The 22964-nt window shown below is 40.6% G+C and overlaps 1 protein-coding gene across 3 annotated transcripts in view; it reads right to left on the bottom strand.

Moving 5' to 3' along the window:
* Nucleotides 1-21640, bottom strand: part of LOC124798840 (WD repeat-containing protein 35) — a 183251-nt gene extending 161611 nt beyond the window's left edge. The window contains exons 1-2 of one of the 3 annotated variants that reach the window (XM_047262374.1): nt 21585-21640; nt 21316-21427 (exon numbers count right to left, since the gene is read on the bottom strand). In XM_047262374.1, the coding sequence (XP_047118330.1) occupies nt 21316-21427; nt 21585-21608 (136 nt within the window). In that variant the 5' untranslated portion in view covers nt 21609-21640. Of the gene's footprint in view, nt 1-21078; nt 21177-21315; nt 21428-21532 lie in introns of those variants that run through there. The other 2 variants (XM_047262381.1, XM_047262389.1) reach the window with 2 other exon arrangements.
* Nucleotides 21641-22964: the final 1324 nt, after the last annotated feature.

The raw sequence follows: 22964 nt of genomic DNA, 5'->3' as shown, positions 1-22964 counted from the left end.
CAACCACATAGATTCAGTATTTCTTGATTTCCAAAAAGCATTTGACTCAGTACCACACCTATGCTTATTGTCAAAAGTACGATCATAAGGGAATATCAAGTGAAATTTGTGACTGGAGTGAGGACTTTTTGGTAGGGACGACACAGCATGTTATCTTGGCTGGAGAGTCATCATTAGATGTAGAAGTAACTACAGATGTTCCCCTGGGGAAGTGTGTTGGGTCCCTTAATGTTCATACTGTATATTAACAGAAAATATTAATAGTAAAATGAGGATTTTTGCAGATGATGCAGTTATCTATAATGAAGTACTACCTGAAAGAAGCTGCATCAATATTCAGTCGGATCTTGATAAATTTTCAGCATGGTTCAGAGATTGGCAACTTACTCTAAAAGTTCAAAAATGTAAATTTTTGCACTTCACAAAAAGAAAAAAAAAAAACATAGTATCCTATGTCTACAATATCAATGTCACTGCTGGAATTGGCCAACACAGACAAATACCTGGGTGTAAAATGTTGAAAGGATATGAAATGGAATGATCACATAGGTTCATTTGTGGTAAAGCAGGTGGTAGACTTCAATTTATAGGTAGAATACAGGGGATGTGCAATCAGTCTACAAAGGAGATTGCTAACAAATCACTCGTGCACCAGGTTCTAAAATATTACTCTAGTTTATGGGACTTGTACCAAATAGGACTAACAGGGAATATTGAAAATATACAGAGGAGGGTAGCACAAATGTTCACAGGCCTGTTTAATCTGTGGGAGAGTGTCACAGAGATACTGAAGGAACTGAACTAGAAGACTCTTGAAGATAGACAGAAACTATCCTGAGAAATTCTATTAACAAAGTTTCAAGAACCAGCTTCAAATGATTACTCTAGGAATATACTACAATCCCCTCATGTATGGATCGTGAGAATAAGATTAGAAAAAGATTAACACACAGAAGCATTCAGTCAATCATTCTTCCAGTGGTACATAAGTGAATGGAACAGGAACAAACTCTTGTAACTGGTGCAATAGGACGTACCCTCTGCCATGCACCTCATGGTGGTTTGCAGAGTATAGGTGTAGATGTAGAAAATACAAATAAAATAAAATAAATCACATGGTGGTAAATTACATTAGTACCGTATTTCCCTTCTGTTAAGTTCCAACCAGACATACATTAAAAAGAAAATATTGTAAAAATATAAGGTGCATTGTTGATGATTTCATGGTTGTAGGAAGAAACACCTGAACATTAAGCATGTCTGGAACACCATCAACAAACATTAAGCATGTCTGGAACACCATCAACAAACAAGATGTTATCTTTATGAACAATGAGCAGCACTTGAATGATCATGATCATGCTTGCCAGCAGGTTCAGTGTCTGTTGGGTTCCATGCCATAAAATGTTACAGCCATTATCAGGGTTAAAACATGTGCTACACACTACTTGTTAGGTTCTATAATTCAGTTGTGACTCTGACCACTGGTGTATAATACTAAAATATATAGGGCACTTGTCTTACAGTGAGGGCACATATGTAATGACTGAAACATTTATTTTTAAGTAATATTTTTTTAGGTGACTGCTACAGAACTTAATAAAAAGGGCATGCTGAAGCAGTATTAGGCAGTATGTTATGGCACTGTTACAAAAAGTTCCAGAATTATTTACACTGTAGTGAAACTCTTAATTTGTATGATTCTGCTCACAAACAAAAACTAGACATTCCATAAGATTTCAGTATTACAGCCAGATGATGCCGCCTTTTTGTATTGCTATTTTGGATGAGTCGTAACTGAACACTGTACCTTCACTGGATATTCCATGGTTTATTGTGGCATGAAAATCTTGGCTACAATGTAATCCTTTTAGGATTCAGTTATTAAGGGATCTGTGGAAATGCGTTTCATGGAAGACATTAATATCCATGAGGCATGGGGCATAGTCCCCCCCCCTCAAAGACAAAATTCTATTCCTAGTCCCATGCTCAGGAACAAATAATACTATCAATGCGCACAATAACACCATTATGCACCCAGCTGCACACCTCTGATACAGCACAATTTGACAGTGCAGCACAGATACAATACAATTTGCAGTCATGAAGCCAAGCTCTATGCCCTTGCAGCACCATTCAATTTGTGATATAAATTTAGTGACCTGGGCCAGTAGTCTCCAGCTATAAAATTCACCTAAAGGTAGCTGCCTGGTTGTAAGCTGGAATATTAAGACACATAGTCAGCATAATTCCAAAATATTGTGGAATACTCATTACATTGGAAACACTTCAAGATGGACACACACTATACACTCCATGAGCAAGAGAATTACAAAACCTAACTAGTACTGTGTAGCACATATTTTACTCTGCTGATGGCTGTAACACATTATGGATCCCAACAGACATCAAACCTAATGGCAAGCATGATCATTCAATTACCGCTCACAGTTCATGAACATAGCACATAGCTAGGTCCAAAATGAGCTATCTAGTTTGATGGTGTTCCAGACATGCTCAATAGCGTTGATATTAGGTGACCAAGAAGGTCATACAAACACATGCTTCCATTATGCCTGTGGAGTGCTCCTTAAACCACTGTGAAATAATTTGGGAGGTAGGGGTTGTTGTACAGACATGTCAGAAGTTGCATCCTAAAGGCAAACAAATAGATCCACTTGACTGGACAGTAGGTTCCTGCGTCATTCACCAATGAGAGACAATGGCAAGTGTATAAGGGGCTCTTATCATCTTATGTAAATATCACCCATTAAGAGAATAGTTCCATCATCTGCCAGCATGGTGTCCTGTTGAAAAGCCAGTTACATAGCCTCACATTGTTTTCAATGTAATTCTTGCCTGTAACGTGCATGTACCAACGACGTGTACTAGGATCCATCATTTCAGGTAAACTATTTTCCATTATTTGAGTGTGCAACAGTGGTGTTCTTAGGCAAATGCTAATTTTCCTGCTACACGATGTGCGCTGAATAGACAAAAATTGTGGGGTAGTGACTTCTCATATGAGGAAATAGTTCTGGATGTTATGGCTGTTCACTTATATGATGAAATCCTTGACATGTGACATGTCAACCTCCTCTAATTAAAATGCTTAATGTGCACTTAGTACATATTCTAAAGAAACAAGTTATAATCTTTTTCTTAATGGATGTCTGCTGACAAGGGCCACCACTACAGGATGATTAGTTATCTAGCATCAATGCAACAATATGCTCTAAAAAGTTTGTTTGCATGGCCATCTTCCGCAGCAGCTGTTAAAATCTACTACTATAGCTTATCGATCTTGAGAGAGAGCAATTTAGTTACAAATAATTACACCAGATGTGTTTTGCTTTTATTTATAATGCATCTTCCATGGTTATTCTGCAAATTAGATACATACGTTTGACATTCTTGATTGTTTTAGGTTAAAAACAGCATTTTCTTTATAAAGTTTGTCTGCAAGTTACTTATGGTGTTTCTTTACATATTCTGCTCCTTCCCTCCTTGCTAGCAGTGGTTGGTGTCTAAAGGCTTAATTCACATTTGCACTTGGCGGTTTTTGCCATTCTACAGTATTTCTTGCACTACATTATTTTCACTTCGCTTTCTTACACAGTTGCTCATTCCGCACTGCCACAGTGTTTATGTCTGTTCACTTCCTTTCATTCAAGCTGTGAGAGTTGCCAATCTGTGAAACTATTGTATCATTTGTGTTTGTGTGTGTGTGTGTTTTACTAAAATTTGTAAAATTTACTTGTATGCAGGTAGAGACGTGAGACGAGTGGGGGTAGACTGACTTTTTTTGCAGCAAGGGCAGGGGGGGGAGGGGAGGGATGGGCCAGTACGGCAATATACGACAGAATATGGGAGGAGAACCACTGTGTTTCCTTTACCTGCCCTGCTCATGGATAAAGAGCAATGCATCACTAAGACACAAGAGTTCATCACAAAAATAAAATTATAAAACTAAAATCAGATCCAACTAACAAATTCGAAATGAAGTTGAGAAACACTCTGAAAGACATTGAACACACACTAGAAAACAAGGAAATAAGAAAACTGCTACAAACAAATCCCAGTGCACATTCCCTCCGATGCCAACCAAAGCTACACAAGAAAAATCTCTCCCACTTGCAAGATACGTGTTGAAAATCTTATCGGAAAACTACAAATTACAAGAGGACATGACTATCAGAAGCACCACACAATTGATTCAGTGCATAAAAGACACACAAGTTCCAGATACAGCCACCTTCCTGTCAATTGATGTAGAGAATATGTATTGCAGTATACCAATAACTGAAACAATAAACATTATAGAACAAAATCTTAAAAAACACAGTACAAATGGCTCAAATGGCTCTGAGCACTATGGGACTTAACTTCTGAGGTCATCATCCCCTAGAACTTAGAACTACTTAAACCTAACTAACCTAAGGACATCACAAACATCCATGCCCGAGGCAGGTCTCGAACCTGCGACCATAGCGATCGCGCAGTTCCAGACTGCAGCGCCTAGAACCGCTCGGCCACCCCGGCCAGCACACGCAGTACACTTCCACATGAATAATCAGAAACAGTCAGGCTCCTACAGCTAATAACAGAACATAACTATTTTCAGTTCAATAATGAATTATATTTACAAAGTGAAGAATTACCAATGGGATCCCCAGTGTCTGGAACCATAGCAAACATGTTTATGAGCCATACAGAACAGATTATATTTAACAAAATTGTGCCAAATAGGTACAACATCCAGCACTAGATTAGATATATGAATGACATCTTGTGCCTGATACATGAACCAAACAATAAAATTGACCAGTTACACACAGACATAAATTCTGTTCATGATAAGATATATTTTAGAACAGAGAAAGAGCAAAATAGACAGTTAAATTTCTTGGACATCATTATAAAGATTCAAAACAAGCAACACACATTCAACATATACCAAAAACCGACAACAACAGACATCACAACACCCAGTTCTCAAAAGCAGGCAGCACTTAGATACATGCTCCACATACTAAACAGAGTACCATTACATACAGACAATTACAAAAAAGAAATGAATACCATAATGCAATTAGCCACAAACAATGGATACAAGAGAACTTAGTAACAAAGCTGGACAAGAAAATCAAGAAACAGAAAAGAACAAACATCCAGCTGTCACCAACACAAGGACAAAATCTCACCAACAAATACATAAAATACAAGAATAGAAACAACACAAAGTGCGCTAGAAACAGAAAGTAAAAGATGATACAAATGGCATATAACCAAAAATACACACTCAGAATATCCAATATTTTCAAAAAACAAGGCATAAAAATAGCACACCAAACCAACAACTCAATTCAGAAATACTTTCCAAAAACAATAGGAAAAACTGATCTTTATCAGAAATCAGGAATATACCAAGTGATTGTGTTGGAAGAGACATAGGTCAAAACAGGAGGACATCTGACACCAGATACAAAGAACATGTAGAGCATGAAAGTATATGACAAATCATTCAACTTTTGCAAAACACTTATACCAACCCCAATATAACATTACAGCCAGAGACACAGACATGGAAATCATAAGGATAAACAACTCACAAATGATCAGACCAGCTTGGCAAACCACACACTGTTCAAACTGATTGACCACTTAATATAACATTAAATGTACACATATAACCACAGGCTCCCCTCCCAGATTCTGTCTCCTATAGTCACCGACCAGGCCCCCCACTGCACAAAAACCTAACTACATACAAGACAATTTCACAAATTTTACTAACTCTCTCTCTCTCTGTCTCTCTCTCTCTCTCTCTATGTGAACAAAAACAAATGAATAGATAAACAATGTGGTGGTGTGGAATGAGAAACAGTTTAAGAAAGTTAAGTGCAAATAATACAGTGCAGGAAATACCACAGAATGGCAAAAATTGCCAAATGCAAATTGGAAATGAAGCCTTTTAATGTCAACTGCTGCTAGCAAGGAGGGAAGGAGCAGAATATGTGAAGAAACACCATAAGTAAATTGCAAGCAGACTTTATAAAGAAAACACAAATACAATAAAAAATGTACAGACATAATGTATCCAATTTCCAGAATAACCACGGAAGATGCTTCAAAAATTCACAGGTTATGTTAAATTTCCTCGTATAAAAACAGTATCAGTAATTAAGCTGCTTAATTTTATTTTGCATAAATTAAGCACACTGCTGTCCCTTAGTGAAGTGTGAAAGCTGTATCTGAAGCATAGGGGACTAAAATGGGTGTTTGTACAGCATAGTGATGAGTTAGCATTGCATTATGATGAAATAAGCAAGAGGGTTTTCTTGAGAGGTGCTATTATCATCTAATACCAATCCAGGATTTGTGTATCAAAACACTAATCACCCTGTTCACAGAAGAAATATATACAATATTTTTCTTCTTCATTAAAATCATACATTTCATAATTAATAATCATTAATTTGCTCTTCTGCTTCTTGGTCACATTCTACTTATCTCTACACTTAACCAAACTGTGTGGTTGTCAATTTCAATTAAATGACCATCAACGGCAAGAAGCCTTTCCATATCACTCAGAACATTTCATCTATCTCTACAAATGCATGTCTACTCTGCAGTTCACACTTACATTCATAGTACTGGGTTCATCAAACCACCTTCAGACTATTTCTCTACCATTCTATTCTCGAACAGCACAGAGTAAAAACAAACAGTTGAATTTTTCTGTACGAGCTCCAATAATTCTTATTTTATGATGATGATCAGTCAGTCCTCCTTATGTGTGTCAACAAAATATTTTTGCATTCAGAGAAGGAAGTTTGTGATTGAAATTTTGTGAAAAATCTTGCCTCAACAAAAAATGTCTTTGTTTTAATGACAGCCCCCCAGGTTGCATATCATATCCCTAACACTCTCTCCCCTATTTTCCGATAATACAAAGCAAGCTGCCCTTCTTTGAACTTTCTCAATGCCCTTTATCAATCCTACCTGGTACAGATCTCATATAACATGGCAGTACTCTAAAAAGAGGATGGACAAGCGTTGTGAGCATTCTCTTTAATACACTTGTTGCATTTTCTAAGTGTTCTAGCAGTAAAACACGGTCTTCGGCTTCCCCACAACATTTAATATGTCGTCATTCCTATTTAAGTTATTCATACTTGTATGCTCTAAGTTTTAGTTGAATTAAAAGCCTTTAGATTTGTGTGATTTATTGTGTAACTGAAATTTATTATATTGCATTTAGTACTTATATTGATGATCACACATTGTTTATTGTAAGAATCAACTGTCATTTTTCACGCCTTACATACATCTTGTCTAAATCATTTTCCAATTGGTTTTGATCTTCTGATGACTTTACTATACGATAAATGACACCACCTTCTTAAAAGAATCTAAGAGGGCTGCTCAGACTTTCTTCTAAATTCTTTATATAGATTAGGAACATTGGAGGGTCCGTAACACTTTCTTGGAGAATGCCAGATATCACTTCTGTTTTATTCAATGACTTTCCATCAATTCCTATGAGTTATGACCTTTCTGACAGTCACACAACTGAGACGATAGTCCACAGTCAGGCAATCTGATTAGACACAGCTTGTGAAGAATGGTAGCAAAAGCTTTCTGGAAATCTATAAATGTGAAATTTATTTGAAATCCCCTATCAATAGCACTTTTATGTCACACGAATAAAGAGCTAGCTGTGATTCACAGGAACAATATTTTCTGAATCCATGCTGATGGTGTGCCAATGGATCATTTTTGTTGAGGTTATTCATAATGTTTCAACACAGTTTACATTCCAAAACCTTATGGCAAATCGACAACAATGATATCAGCTTGTAATTCAGCAGCTTATTTCTACTTCCTTTTTTGTGTGTTGGTGTGACATGTGCAACTTTCCAGTCTTTATGTTCACAGAGAAAAGTTTTCTCCACTCCAAAAGACTCCTATTCAGGTCTATATAGGAATCTGGAGGTTATACCTAAATGAGTTGAAAATACACTGTAGTAGAAAAGAATGTGACAAAGACAACAGACTAGGCAGTCAGCCTCATTCCAATAAACTGAAGTTTACACATCTCCTACTCAGATGAAGAAAGTGAAAAGGCTCAAATTGAAATTGCACCAAAGCTCCAGCTCTGGAAAAAATACATAGTGAGTTGCAGTAGGTGTACAGTTAGCCCTGCTGAACATATCCATTTTGGTGGCTTCTTCGTGAGGTCAGCTCTGCCTACTAGACTGGCCCAGACAAAAACTTCATCTCTTATATGGAGATCATCAGTTCCACACTGATCACTGTCTGTGAGGTAGGGAGAGCAGAATGTCAGATTAATATGGAGAGTTATCCCAAAGCATTGCCAAAACGTGTCACTTGTGTATGAGGTAAATTCTGTGATTGTAAAAGGCTTCCCCTTTAGCTCTCTCACCAATGAGATCATTCTTGTGTGTACATTTTCCTTTAAAACAAGAGTAGCACTGTGTTGCAAGTAATTATTTTGTAAATTTATGGATATTGTGCAATATATTTTGAGACAACTGACAGAGACTGCATGTAATTCTAATAATTTTTTGGGGACTGGATTTTGCTGCAGTTTTCTGAGACTACTCAAATGAAACTATAAAGTGCCAGAAACCTTTTAAAGTCTCAAACATCTATGATGTATGTACATAGATTGAAGTAACGAATGAAAATTTATACCAAGGCCGGGATTCAAAGCCAGGTCTCCTGCTCGCTACGCAGATGTGCTAACCACTATGTCCTCCTGGAACAGTGGCTTTGCACAACTACCCTAGAATGCCCAGCAAGCAGAAAATCTGGGTTCCAGTAACAGCTTTGATACTAATTTTCATTTGTTGCTTCAGTCTGCATAAACACATCACAGATGTTTGAGACTTGAAAAGGTCTCTGTAACCACATAATTTCAGTTAATTAAAGCACCTACACCTGGGTTTCAGGCAGGAGGGCCCTTCTCATTCACTGCTGGTGTGCTACTCCAACACAACTGGATACCTTTTGCAATGCTTTTCGAGTTAAAGGGGAATACCAAGTGGGCAGAGGCATGAAGAAAATTTAGACTGAAGAGGGAGGCTTGCTAGGGTAGCCAATGCAGTTGTGCAAGACACCATGCAGGGTGGCAAAGGGGTTAGTGTATCTGCCTAGTGAGCTGGAGAGCCCGATTCAAATCCTGGCCTTGGTACAAATTTTTATTCTTCTCTTCAGTCTGGATATATACATCATTTCTGAGACTAGTTATTACTGTCAAATGATGGTTGCTCTCCCAACTTCTCTGGCATTTCCAAAGATGTATAGAGTGTTTTGAAAAAATTCATCTTATTTCAGAACAGTATGTCTCCCACGTGAAACAATAGGTTAATTTTAACTTGCACATCTGGCAACAGAGTTTTTATTTGCAAAAGAAGTATCTGATTTTATAAGCATGCATGTATGTACAACTTTGGAGTACAAAACTCTACCCATTGTTGTTTGCTGAAAAAACATGAATGTCTAATAGCAGAAGAACCCTGTTCAGTTTGAAACACAAATGTCACTGCAAGACACAACACACAAAAGACACATCAGAAATGGCACTTAGCTGGTATGATTAGACTTCCATGGACTAAGTGTAAAAGTGTACTGAAGGCACTCTACATCTAGTATGAATTTTTGGGGGTGACCTGCGGATTTTCCCTAATGTGAACAACCATGGTCCTGAAACTGTTACTGCCATCATCAAATAGTTTGAGTTGCAGGAAATTTCTCAAATTATTTACATCACTGTGGTTATCATAAAATGCAACTCTTTGTGGTTCCATTTTCTAACTGAGAAGAGTCATACTCTTGTCAAAATGCTTCTATCTAGTATTTGTTATTGCACCTCAATTCTGTGGTAACTTGTTTACTTTGCTGATAGTAATCCATTGCTATTGCTTATGTTTATACATGCGAGGGGAAAAAACATAGAGATGACTAAAATTATTCAAAGTTGCTACAGTTCTGTGTATCTCTTGTAACTGCTTCTGAAGCAGGTTAATCCCTGTCACCTGAATATTATTTATATTTCCACTAGATTCCACCCGAAACCACTCTGTGAACAGTTTCTTGTCACAATTAGGGTAAAGAGTGATTACTGGCTTTGTATTAAATATTTAAATATTTGGTCAGGATCACATTGTAAAAAATAACTATTTCTATGAATTCCCCCGTCCTAAATTAGTCTGGGGAATTGGGTTTTGCCTTATGTACATACACGAGAAACATTATGCGTTTGATTTTTTATTTTTACATTACATTTTAACAGAGAGACTGGTTTCTCCATAAAAAATGATGAATCATCAGGAGATCATTAATTTGAACACAATACTTTATATCTTAATGGTTGTTATCATTCATAAATGACAGTTTATTTTTTTGCTTCTTATGTCAATATAGATGTGGTGTCACCGCCAGACACCACACTTGCTAGGTGGTAGTTTAAATCGGCCGCGGTCCATGTAGTACATGTCGGACCCGCGTGTCGCCACTGTGATCGCAGACCTAGCGCCACCACCAAGGCAGGTCTCGTGAGACGAGAGTGGACTCGACCCCAGTTGTACGAGAACCAAGCTACCGCCCAGTTGTACGCGAACCTAGCTATCGCCCAGTTGTACGAAGCCTTTCTCTCTCATTAGCCGAGAGACAGAATAGCCATCAGCTAAGTTAATGGCTACGAACTAGCAAGGAGCCATTTGTATCAGTGCCTATAGCTTACGAGTATTCCAGAGAGATGTATTCCGAGGAATCAATAAAAGTTAAGTAAAAAGCATCTACATACTTTTCTTCTTATTCATTCATAAGTTTTTATGTTCCAGACTTCACGCCCGTCTGCTTTAGCCGTGCGTGCACTATCGGCCACAGCGTTAGTCTAGCTTTCTTTTTCAGCAATCAACTCCACGGTGTCGGTCCAGCTACCGACACTACAATTATTGGCGACGAGGGAAAAGGACCTTTTTCTGATTGCTTACATTTATTTCTGATTGCTTACATTTAATTGTGTCATGGCTTCGCCACATTCTCCAGATGTACTGTCCGAATTTTATCGCTTGCAGAATCAGCAGACGCAGGCGTTACTGGATGCCCTTGGACAGCTCGTCCAGGGTCAACGTGCGCTGCACACCGATGCGGCCGCAGCCGCTTCACCGCTACCGCAGCCACAACCTGCCGTTGCACCGCCTTTTAGGCACTACGACCCGAACCACGAGACCTGGCAAGAGTGGTCTCGTCAGTTCGCCTTCCACCTTGCTGCCTACAGAATTCAAGGTAATGAGCGGCAGCCGTTTTTGCTTTCTTGTGTCGGTGTGTCCACATACCGTGTGATAGTGAAATTGTTTCCCCGCCGCGACGTAGCAACTTTGTCATACGAGGAAATTTTGTCTGCATTAGATGCCTATTTTAAAGAAACAGTTAATGTGGTTGCCAAACGGTATACGTTCTTTCGTACAAAACGTACGGCCGGTCAAACTAATAGGGAGTGGGTAGCAACATTGCAAGGACTTACTAGGGACTGTGCCTTTGAATGTGACTGTGGTCTTTCTTATTCAGATACAATGGTGCGTGATGCAATTGCACAGAACGTTTCTGATGTTCGCATACGGGAGCAAATTTTGAAACTAGTTAATCCCTCCCTTCAACAAGTGATAGACATATTGGATAGACAGGACACACTTGACTGTGCTCAGGAATCTTTTGAAACTTCGCCAGCTGTGTGTAACATTACCCGGCCCGCCGGGCGCGCTCGCGCAACGCGGCCCGGTCTACTGCCCTCGCGGCCGTCCGCACAGCGGCCGCCGCGTGCTAAGCCAGGTGTGCCGCGCCAGCCCACAAATGCAGTGAAATCATGCCCGCGGTGTGCTACTAGACATTCGCGTGAACATTGCCCGTCACGCCAAGCTATTTGCTTTTTCTGCAATAAGAAAGGACATGTTCAAAGTGTTTGCCAGAAAAAGCTCAGATCAGACAATCACAATCATTCCAGGCCCTTTGCTTCGCGCCGGAATCGAACCAAGGACACTCAGGCTCGTGGACCTTCGCCTATGGACATTCATGTCGTTAATTCTACTTCGTCCAGTGACCCTTTCTCAAACAGTGACTGTGATCGTCCCACAAAACCTGTGCGTCGACGTCGCCGGAAATCACATCAATTAGCAAGTGATTCTGTACCAGTGTCTGTTCCAATTGCACACCACAGTCGCTCTTGTCGTCAGCAGGACAATAAACTTTTTGTGGACTTAGAATTTGAAGGCAAAGTGATACCATTCCAGCTCGATACCGGAGCTGCAGTTTCATTGCTCAATCACGACACATACAAACAACTGGGCGCACCTCCGTTGCGTGCCGCAAATGTTAAGCTAACTACATATTCCGGACAGAAAATTCCTGTGTTAGGACAGTGCAGCCTTCTTGCAACATACAAGGGACAAACAAAACTTGTGTCATTTTACGTTCTTCGTTCTTCTTCTGCAGTGAACTTATTTGGTCTAGATTTATTTAAGTTGTTTAACATGTCTATTGTAAATCAGGTCCTATCTGTGAATCAGACTGTGCCTCCAGACAGTGTTTCTCGGTTGTGTGACGAATTTGCAGACATTTTTGCACCGGGCTTAGGTTGCGCTAAAAACTATGAAGCACATTTAGAACTGAAGGTAAACGCGCAACCGAAATTTTTCAGGGCGCGCAATGTTCCCCACGCATTGCGTGATGAGGTCGCACGAACGTTACACGATCTCGAATCACAGGGTGTAATTGAACGTGTGCAAGCTTCTCTCTGGGCCTCACCCTTAGTAATTTTGCCAAAACCTTCCGGAAAATTGAGACTTTGCGTGGACTTCAAGGCCACAGTGAATCCACAGCTAGTGACTGCTAATTTTCCTTTGCCCCGCCCGGAAGATCTTTTTGCTAAACTGTGCCCGGGAAAATATTTTTCAAAGTTGGACCTAGCCGATGCGTACTTGCAAATACCGGTGGACGACGAATCCCAGCGCGTATTGGTGGTTAACACGCATCTTGGATTGTACCGCTTCAAAAGACTGCCATTCGGGTGTGCATCCGCCCCTGCCTTGTTTCAGCAATATTTACAAACTATTTGTGCGTCGGTCCCTACTGCAGCAAACTATCTGGACGATATAGTGATCTCCGGACAGACAGAAGAAGATCATCTTGCGAAGTTACGAACATTATTTCAGGTCTTGCGGCAAAATGGTCTTCGCTTGAGGAAGGACAAATGTGTGTTTTTTGCTCGTGACTTACCATACCTGGGACATGTCATTAATGCCCAAGGCATACATCCGAGTCCAGAGCACCTCCGTGCCATACAAGACTTGCCGTCCCCTAAAAATCTGAAACAGCTACAGAGTGTGTTGGGTAAAATTAATTATTACCATAAATATGTGCGCAATGCCTCTTCCATTTCAGCTCCGCTTCATCGCTTACGCCGTAAAGGTGTTCCCTTCGTCTGGACGACGGAATGCGAACGCGCCTTTCGCCAGTTGAAATCGGCGTTGCTTTCTAATACTTGCCTTACGCCATTCGATCCCCAGAAACCCCTTTTGTTGATGGTAGATGCATCGGATTTCGGGATCGGTGCTGTGCTTGCGCACAAAGTTGGCTCACATGATCGCCCTATTGCCTTTGCGTCCAAATTGCTCTCGTCTGCGCAAAGAAATTATTCACAGATAGAGAAAGAAGCTTTGGCTCTCGTGTTTGGTGTTACTAAGTTCCATGATTTCTTGTATGGTCGTCACTTCACCATCATCACAGACCACAAACCTTTGACATCGCTTTTTCATCCGACCAAGCCTGTACCTCCACGTACAGCGCAGAAATTCATTCGCTGGTCTATTTTCCTCTCGCAGTACCGCTACGATATCTTGTATCGGTCCACTGCTCAGCACGGACACGCCGATGCGTTGTCCCGTTTGCCTGTTGCTGAGGATACAGCATTCGATTCTTCCGAACTTGCTTGCATGTTCATTGATTCGGAAACCGATGAAGTGGTCGAATCGTTTCCGATTGATTTTCGTCGTGTCGCTACAGCCACAGCTGCTGACCCTGTCCTTGCTACTGTTTTACGTTTTGTTGCTACGCAATGGCCTTTGCCAAAGTCTCGGATCGAGGATCCGTTGGTTCGCCGATTTTTTGCTCACAAGGAGAGACTTTTTGTTCGACGTGGTGTTTTGTTGTTGCGTTCTGATAATGATCAGTCCAGAGTCGTGGTCCCACGTTCGTTACAGTCCTCTGTTTTACGGCTTCTTCACCAAGGACATTGGGGTATAGTGCGAACGAAACAACTTGCTCGTCAGCACTGTACTTGGTTCGGAATCGATGCTGCGATTACGAATATGTGTTCTTCGTGCCCGGCGTGTGCCGAACAACAGTCCGCACCGCCGCGGAAAGTCTTTGCGTGGCCAAAAGCCACTTCCCCTTGGCAACGCTTGCACATTGATTTTGCTGGTCCGTTCTGGAATGCTCGATGGTTGGTTCTGGTCGACGCCTTCAGTAATTTTCCTTTTGTTGTCCGGATGTCTTCCACGACGTCCTCCGCCACCATCCAAGCGTTGTCTGCTATCTTTTGCATTGAAGGTCTTCCGCAGACTATTGTTTCCGACAATGGCCCACAATTCATGTCCGCAGAATTTCAGTCATTCTGCCAGGCCAATGGTATTCAACATCTGACATCCGCGCCGTTTTCGCCTCAGTCCAACGGTGCCGCTGAACGATTGGTCCGGACTTTCAAGTCACAGATGTTGAAATTGAAAGAGTCGCATTCTCGGGAGGACGCATTGTTGCTCTTTTTGTCCTCGTATCGCTCTCAGCCCCGAGATGGTCGCTCGCCGGCTGAGTTGCTCCACGGTCGTCCTCATCGCACCTTGATGTCTTTGCTGCATCCGCCGCATCAGGTTCCTGTGCAGCGGCAGACTCCTGCTTTTGCTCCAGGCGACGTTGTATTTTATCGCAACTATCGAGGTTCACGGCGTTGGCTCGCAGGGCGCATTCTTCGCTGCCTCGGCCGCGCGATGTATTTGGTTTTGGGGGCCTCTGGTGAGGTGCGTCGGCATCTCAATCAGCTGCGCCTCTGTCGTCGCTCGGGTTCTGCCGCTCCCCGTCTGCTTTCAGCGACGGTGCCGTCCGGTCAGCGCCCTGGGGACCCATCTACTGGCTCGCCTCATCCCCAGGTGTTACCGACGATGCCTTCCATTTTGCCCCATGGCGACGCGCCGCCGCCGCCGCAGCAGCAGCAGCAGCAGCAGCCGCCGCCGCCGCCGACCGCATTCGACGCTTCGTTGCCGCCGCCAGGCGCCTCCCAGGGTCACGCGCCGCCGATCGCTTCCCGTGACCAGCTGTCCGCCGCCATGGAACTCCCGCCCGCTCCGGACCACGTGACGTCATCGCGCGTCGGCTCCCCCGACGCAATGGAGGTCGACACTTCGGCCCCTCATGTTTCTTTACGGGCGCATACACCGCATGTTGACGTGCACCCTGGACTAGTTTTGCAGGCGTTTCCTAGCTCCCCTCGGACCGGATGGCCGGGTGCGGGTGGCACAGCCTCGCCTGTTGTTAGGCTCCCCACCTCATCGCATACGTCAACATGTGGTCCTCCCCACGGCGGGCGGAAGCCTTATCTCACGACCGTTCGCCGATTTGCGGGGGAGGAATGTGGTGTCACCGCCAGACACCACACTTGCTAGGTGGTAGTTTAAATCGGCCGCGGTCCATGTAGTACATGTCGGACCCGCGTGTCGCCACTGTGATCGCAGACCTAGCGCCACCACCAAGGCAGGTCTCGTGAGACGAGAGTGGACTCGACCCCAGTTGTACGAGAACCAAGCTACCGCCCAGTTGTACGCGAACCTAGCTATCGCCCAGTTGTACGAAGCCTTTCTCTCTCATTAGCCGAGAGACAGAATAGCCATCAGCTAAGTTAATGGCTACGAACTAGCAAGGAGCCATTTGTATCAGTGCCTATAGCTTACGAGTATTCCAGAGAGATGTATTCCGAGGAATCAATAAAAGTTAAGTAAAAAGCATCTACATACTTTTCTTCTTATTCATTCATAAGTTTTTATGTTCCAGACTTCACGCCCGTCTGCTTTAGCCGTGCGTGCACTATCGGCCACAGCGTTAGTCTAGCTTTCTTTTTCAGCAATCAACTCCACGGTGTCGGTCCAGCTACCGACACTACAATAGATGTGAGAAGTATGCAAGTTGGGGAATTGTTTATATGCTCTGACTGACTTTCCCAGTAAAATAACAAAGTTTTTAAAGCCAGATGAGCTCACCAAGGAGGACAAGGTTTTGATGAATGCCAGTCCCATCATCTGGCAATGAGTGACAAAACAGTTGACTTACACTTAAAACTAATTTATAGGTTACTGATTAAAATCTAATTACTAAGAAATATGTTGATTCTGAGGTCACAATTTGTGCTCATACAATCCTGATCATGTATTGTTCACTGTTACAAGTGTTGATGTAAAATTTAACTGTTTATCTTATCCACACATTATTTATATTCACAGTATATGTTGCATGTTTGTTTTACGTGTGGCTTCATGGCTAAACATAAAACAGCAAGTATGATAATTAAATGTTCAGTCCTCAAAGTAACCAAGATTTTTGCTGACACCTATCATTTATTTCACATGCGGCAATTATTTGTACATGTGAAAAATGGAAAGTTCATGGTGGCTCGGAATCCACGTTTAACTGTAGGCTCTACTTCTTTATACAGCTGGTGGGGTACGTCAGATAAGGGATTGTACCATGCATAGTAAATTTCCCAAAAATATGATGCCATATGAAAGCAGTGATTGAAAACAGGCATAGTAGGCTAATTTAGTGATAAACATTTCAGTAAATTAGCCTACTATGCCTATTTTCATTCACTGCTTTCAGGTGTCATCATATTAGAGGGTAATTCATCATTAAGAGAAAAAGTATTCATTGCACAAAAGCATGTAACCAGAATAATTGCTGGAATCCACAAAAGATCACCTTGTAGACATTTATTTAAGGATATTCACAGTACCTTCACAATACATATATTCACTCATGAAATTTGTTATTAACAACCCACTTCCATCCAAAAATAATAGCAAAATGCATAGTTACATCACTACTACCAGGACCAGCCACCACAATCAATGGTGCTCTTTTCAACAACAGAGAAAGTGGTGGCACTGGTAACACACGAATTAGACAATAAAATGTGCACAGGGGTTAGATGGGATCCCAGTCAGTGTCCTTAAGAAACATGTAAACAACGTAAAAAAGCCCTTAACAACAATAATTAATACATCTTTCAGATCTGGCTGCTTTCCTGAATACTTGAAACAAGCAAAAGTCACACCAATACTAAAAAACGGTGATCCAGAAAATGTAAACAACCACAAACCAATTTCTTTATCATCTTGTATTTCCAAAACAATACAAACCATAATGAAAAACAGACTAACAAAGTACTTAAATAAATACAACCCTCTATGCAATGAACAATTTGGTTTCAGACCCACAAAAAGTACACAATCCGCTAGTTACAAAAGGGGATTACAGAAGCGTCCCATTCCACCTGTCTGCTTTGACCCATGACATCACCAATATAGCAGAAGCGACCATTCTCAACGTCTCCAATATGGTGCCTATGATGCCATTACACAAACACGAAAATACATATAAAAACAACAAACACATCTCCCTCCAAAAATGTAATCAAATCAACGGGATCAGCAGAGGAAATTGGGGGTTTTTGGGTGGGGACAAGCTAAATATAAACACAAAGACACACACCACGGCCCCAAACCACACAACACAATGACATAAAAACAACACGAAATTCCCACATTCCGTTACACTCACAATATCCACAGGAATCGGCCACTTCCCTTCACCTACGTAGCTGAATCACAATTGACCTACATAGGTCAACTACGACTGATGATACCAAAACACACGGACAACACATTGGAATCAGACACTTCCCTTGACCTATATAGGTCAACAACAGCTCACAATACCAAAATGAACGTACAACTAAAAAATTGGAATTCAATAATTCTCTTTAGTTACATAAATCTACCACAAGTGATGATACCAAAATATCAAACACCTACACCTCCAATAAATAACACCGAACCAACAACACGTGAAAAACCCCACAAAAGATCACAACTCGCAAACAATAGACCCAAAAAAACGACTACTTGCCATGAAAAAATTCCAGTGCTACACATTAGGTCAGCCACCCCAATTAAACACAGCCACAGCCTCAAACACAGCCCCCCCCCCCCAAACAAACAAACACACACACAAACACACACACACACACACACACACACACACAACAACAACAACAACAACAACAACAACAACAGAAAAAACCTCCCAACCCCAATGCCTCCCCCCCCCCCAAAAAAACAAAAATCCGCCAACTAATAAAAAAATCAGAAAATAAACAAAAACAACTGCATAAAAACAGATCCTCCGCAACATAATCATAAAACAACCCCCCATGATTGATTTAACTGCCCCCAAAACCCCTCTATTGTATTAGTACACACACCCCTTTCGTAATTCTTGAACTCTTCCCCAGCCCCCTATCAGATGAAAAAGCATCTGATATTACCATACTCCCCTCCTCTATATACTCTTCAATTAACACCACCAATTCCCTCTTCGTATGCCCCTTTAAAATCCTGAAACACAATCTGCATATCCACACCCCGAAATAACGGCCCCCCACACCCATAAACTAACTGCAGACTTACCTCTCCCATATTCTCTCTTCCCAAACAGCAACTCATCTATGTTGACCACCATCCCCGGCCCACCCAACTTACCCCTATACTTAACATATTCTGAACACACTTCCTTACAAAATGAAAACCAATCTAAAACCATCCTCTCACTCACACCAGTCTCATGTGCACAAAAACTGATGGAAGATCTATAACAAAAATAATAAGTAATCGAAACAACCTCTCTCATGGCCAACCTACACTTCTTGAACAAGGTACTGCATTTAATGCAGTGCCTAGGGTTATCCCTTCATCACCGCCACATGTGACAGTCCCTGATCCAAGATGCCAGAATTCTCACCAACCACATATTCTCTTAACAGACACTGCACTTGACTATTTCGGCCAGCAGTCCAAATATCTGCAAAAATTTTATGAGGTACATCATGTCCTCACCCCTCTCAGCATGCAACCACAAACTGATAAATTTCATTGTCATATCCATATCTAGCAAAAGAAGCCACAAAATAAATATAATGCCTTACCACATGACAAACAGCAAACCAATAACACCAATCGACAAAGCAATCACACCAAAAAAAAAATTAATTGGTAACTCACTGAAACCAATTTCTGTTCTTCAGTCACAGGCAATACAAATTAATTCACACTGCAACCAATGATGCTCAAATGAACCCAATACACCACATAACACTCAGACCACAAACACACCACCAAAGGACACCACCAACCGTTACAAGACGACATCTACAAACACAACCAACTCATAAACTAAGGTCTGCACCATCATGGCATTACACACCACAACACCCTTACGTCACAGGTCAAAGCCGACAGGTGGGATCAGACGCCTCCGTTGACCCTACTAAAATTGTGCTAGAAGCACTAGATGAAGGCAAGAAAGCAACACGCATTTTTTGGATCTATCAAAGGCATTTGACACAGCTGACCAAAGAATTTTGCTAAACAAATTAGAAATGTTAGGAATAAGGCGTATGGCACTGATTTGGTTTAAGTCATATTTGGAGAGTCGTGTGCAAACTGTTGAAATCTCACATGTTCCTAAAAGACTAGTAATAAAACACTTATCATATCCGAAATATATTAATACAGGTGTCCCCCAGGGAAATGTATTGGACCAAATTCTCTTTCTTATATATAAAAATGATTTCCCACAGAATATCAGGTATGGAGAAAAATACTATTTGATGATGACAGCAACATGGGGATTACAGACAAAAATTCAACACATTTAGCAGAAAAAGCCAATGAAGCATTCAGAGGCATCCACAACTGGTCATTAAGGAATAAAGGTGAAAAAGACAAACTGACTAAAAAAAAAAAACAATGATACTAATGATGTACTACATTGTGTAACTGATACCACATTCTTGGGGATGAATATAGTCTCAGTTGAAATGGACAGAACATGTGAGAATTTGCCAAAGAAGCTATCCTCAGCATGTTATGCCCTGCAAATTCTTGCACCTGTTTGCAGCATTACATTCCTCAAAATTGCCTACTTTGGATATCTGCAGTCAATCCTCAGTTATGGAATAAGTGCTGCGAATATATAAACTATTTTCAAGATACAGAGAAGAGCTGTATGACAGCAACAAATAGCTGTAACCATACTCTGTAAAGATTTATTCAAAAAGCTAGAAACTGAGACAATTCCATGTGAGTACATCTATCAAAACATCATGCATATAAGAAAAAATATTAATATGTACACCACACACAGCACAATACATGACCATGGAACCAAATCCAGGCAGTGTTCACATCTAAACAGAAGAAACAAGTCAAAAACTCAAAATAGTGTACTATACTATGGAATATAATTTTACAATAGACAGCCACAATAAATAAAAGATGCAAATGATCCCCACACTTTTAGCCAAATCCTAAAAAAATATTTACTTAATAATAGCCACTACACTGTAAATGAATATTTAAAATAATTTCATTGTAACTTATTTTTCACATACATTGCACTGTGTAAATTTTTTTGTGATATGATTAGAAAAGTACAACTAAGTAAACTACTGTAAGGGGTATGCTTATTTTAATAAGAAATATTGTACAAACATTTGACGACATCCATGCAATTTATATTGTTGAACAGATATCTTTCGCTATTTTTCAACTAACATTAAAAGTCTGACAGATAACCAACCAACATTTAAAAACAAATTAAAGGAATTTCTGAAAGACTACTACTCCCACTCAATGGACGAATTATTAGATGCGAAAAAGCACCACATACCCCCACCACATCATTACGAAATGTCATATTCGTGATGTAATGTACAAAACGACCCTCGGGTTGTGAGCAGCTTTAGTTACCTATTTCACACAAAAAACGGCTACGTCGCGCGAAGCGCCATAACAGGCTGACGCCAAATACGCTTATAACAACTTAATGGTGTGTCCGTAAAGGAATGATTACTTAATTAATCAAACGGAACAAGCGACATCTCAAAGCAGAAAGAGGCTGAAGTACCTGATTCCAACTTTAAAACTTTCAGCAAACCATCTTCTCCCCCACAAGCGATGTAGCCTTGCTCTTTATTCCAAGCCAGACATTTTAATTTAGTATTGTTGGGAATCGCAATCTGAAAGTTATTAGATATTAAGTTAATCATACGCCTAAAATATGAGAACAATAAAAGGTAATATGTTGTGGAAATAAGTAATATTTGACTAAAAATAACATTTACGAAGGTATGAAATAATGGGTGAGATATTAAAAGATTGCAGCAGGGGAATGACCTTTTTGCTTAAATAAATAAACATTTTTATTATTATTTTCTTTCGGATGACAAACAGATTCAAAATAAACAAAGTAACTGACGCCGCGCAAAGTACATACGATGAAGATATAACATTCTGACAATCGTCTAGCTATACATATAGGAACGACCAGAAATGACATACATTGGTGCGGAAGTTGTTACAGTTTGACAGCAGTAGCGACATCAGTGCTCCAAGCGGTAAGAAAGCATACAGCCACATGTGTCTATTTATTTATTTATTTTATTTATTTAATATCATCCCAATGATCACATTTGTGATATAGGATTTGTCAAGGTACATTTTAACAACTATATAATATCTTTACAAAATTTGTATCTGTGCTGAATCCATATTAATCTATCTTAAGTTTAATACAATATACAACTAATAAGTGTTTTTATAACATAATTTCTCATGCACTGATGTAATTTCATTTGTCACATTAACTTAAACATATATTGTTATACAGTTGCGCAGATATATTCACTTAAGTCCAGTCCACAAGCAACGATCTGTCTGCGCAGGCATCGGCGCAGATGTCTGTACTTGCAAAAGATCGCTGCAAATGTGGTGTGTTCACACGACACAAACCCCAATCTACTACTCGCCCGCCATCTGTCGGTGTAGAAAAGAAATATCAGTGGCAAACGACTACGCTCACCGTAAACGTAAAAAATTTAATTCAGTTATTTTGAAATATAGAAATGGAGGAAGTTCTGTTGTGGTCTGTGTTCGCAGCTTGTGTTGCAAAAAACATTCAGACCAACCGCAGGAAACAGAGAAAGCGGTCAAAATGGTGTAGACAGCGGCTGCTAAAGCGAAAGCAGTTTTCTCACATACATTTAGTGCGAGAGTTGCAGGGCGAACCTGTTTTGTTTTACATTACTTCGTGTTCCATTTCCTGGCACATTGACACTCCAATTTCATCTTCAATTGTACTCCTGCTTGGTCTTGGCGTTTCTTGATCACTAAGAAAGCCAAGCAGATCAAAATACCACAACATTGGCTGGTATACTTGATCTACTCTTACACCAGATCTTCTAGATTTCTGAACTTTGGATAACTCTTTTCGGTAAACAGTTCGCTGGCAGACTTAATTTACTTGACTTGCCTTCATGGATCATCCTTCAGGAGAGCGTAAATAGCTTCAAATGTGTTGGGTATTATTTTACTCGACGCTTGTTTCGATATTGCAGTTGAAAATTCCAAATCCTTGTAGCTCCTTGCTGTTGCTAGGAATCTTAATGTTACCGCCAGCCGTTCATGAGGAGAAATTGCCCTTCTCATACATGTATTTTTTCTCATAATATGAGGGGTTACAAGCTTTAAGAGATAATTATAAGTTTCGACATCCAC

This window comes from Schistocerca piceifrons, chromosome 1 (assembly GCF_021461385.2).
Source record: "Schistocerca piceifrons isolate TAMUIC-IGC-003096 chromosome 1, iqSchPice1.1, whole genome shotgun sequence".
NCBI lineage: Eukaryota > Metazoa > Arthropoda > Insecta > Orthoptera > Acrididae > Schistocerca > Schistocerca piceifrons.
Note: the sequence above shows the minus strand (reverse complement) of the source record. Positions and strands in the feature narration are given on the sequence as shown.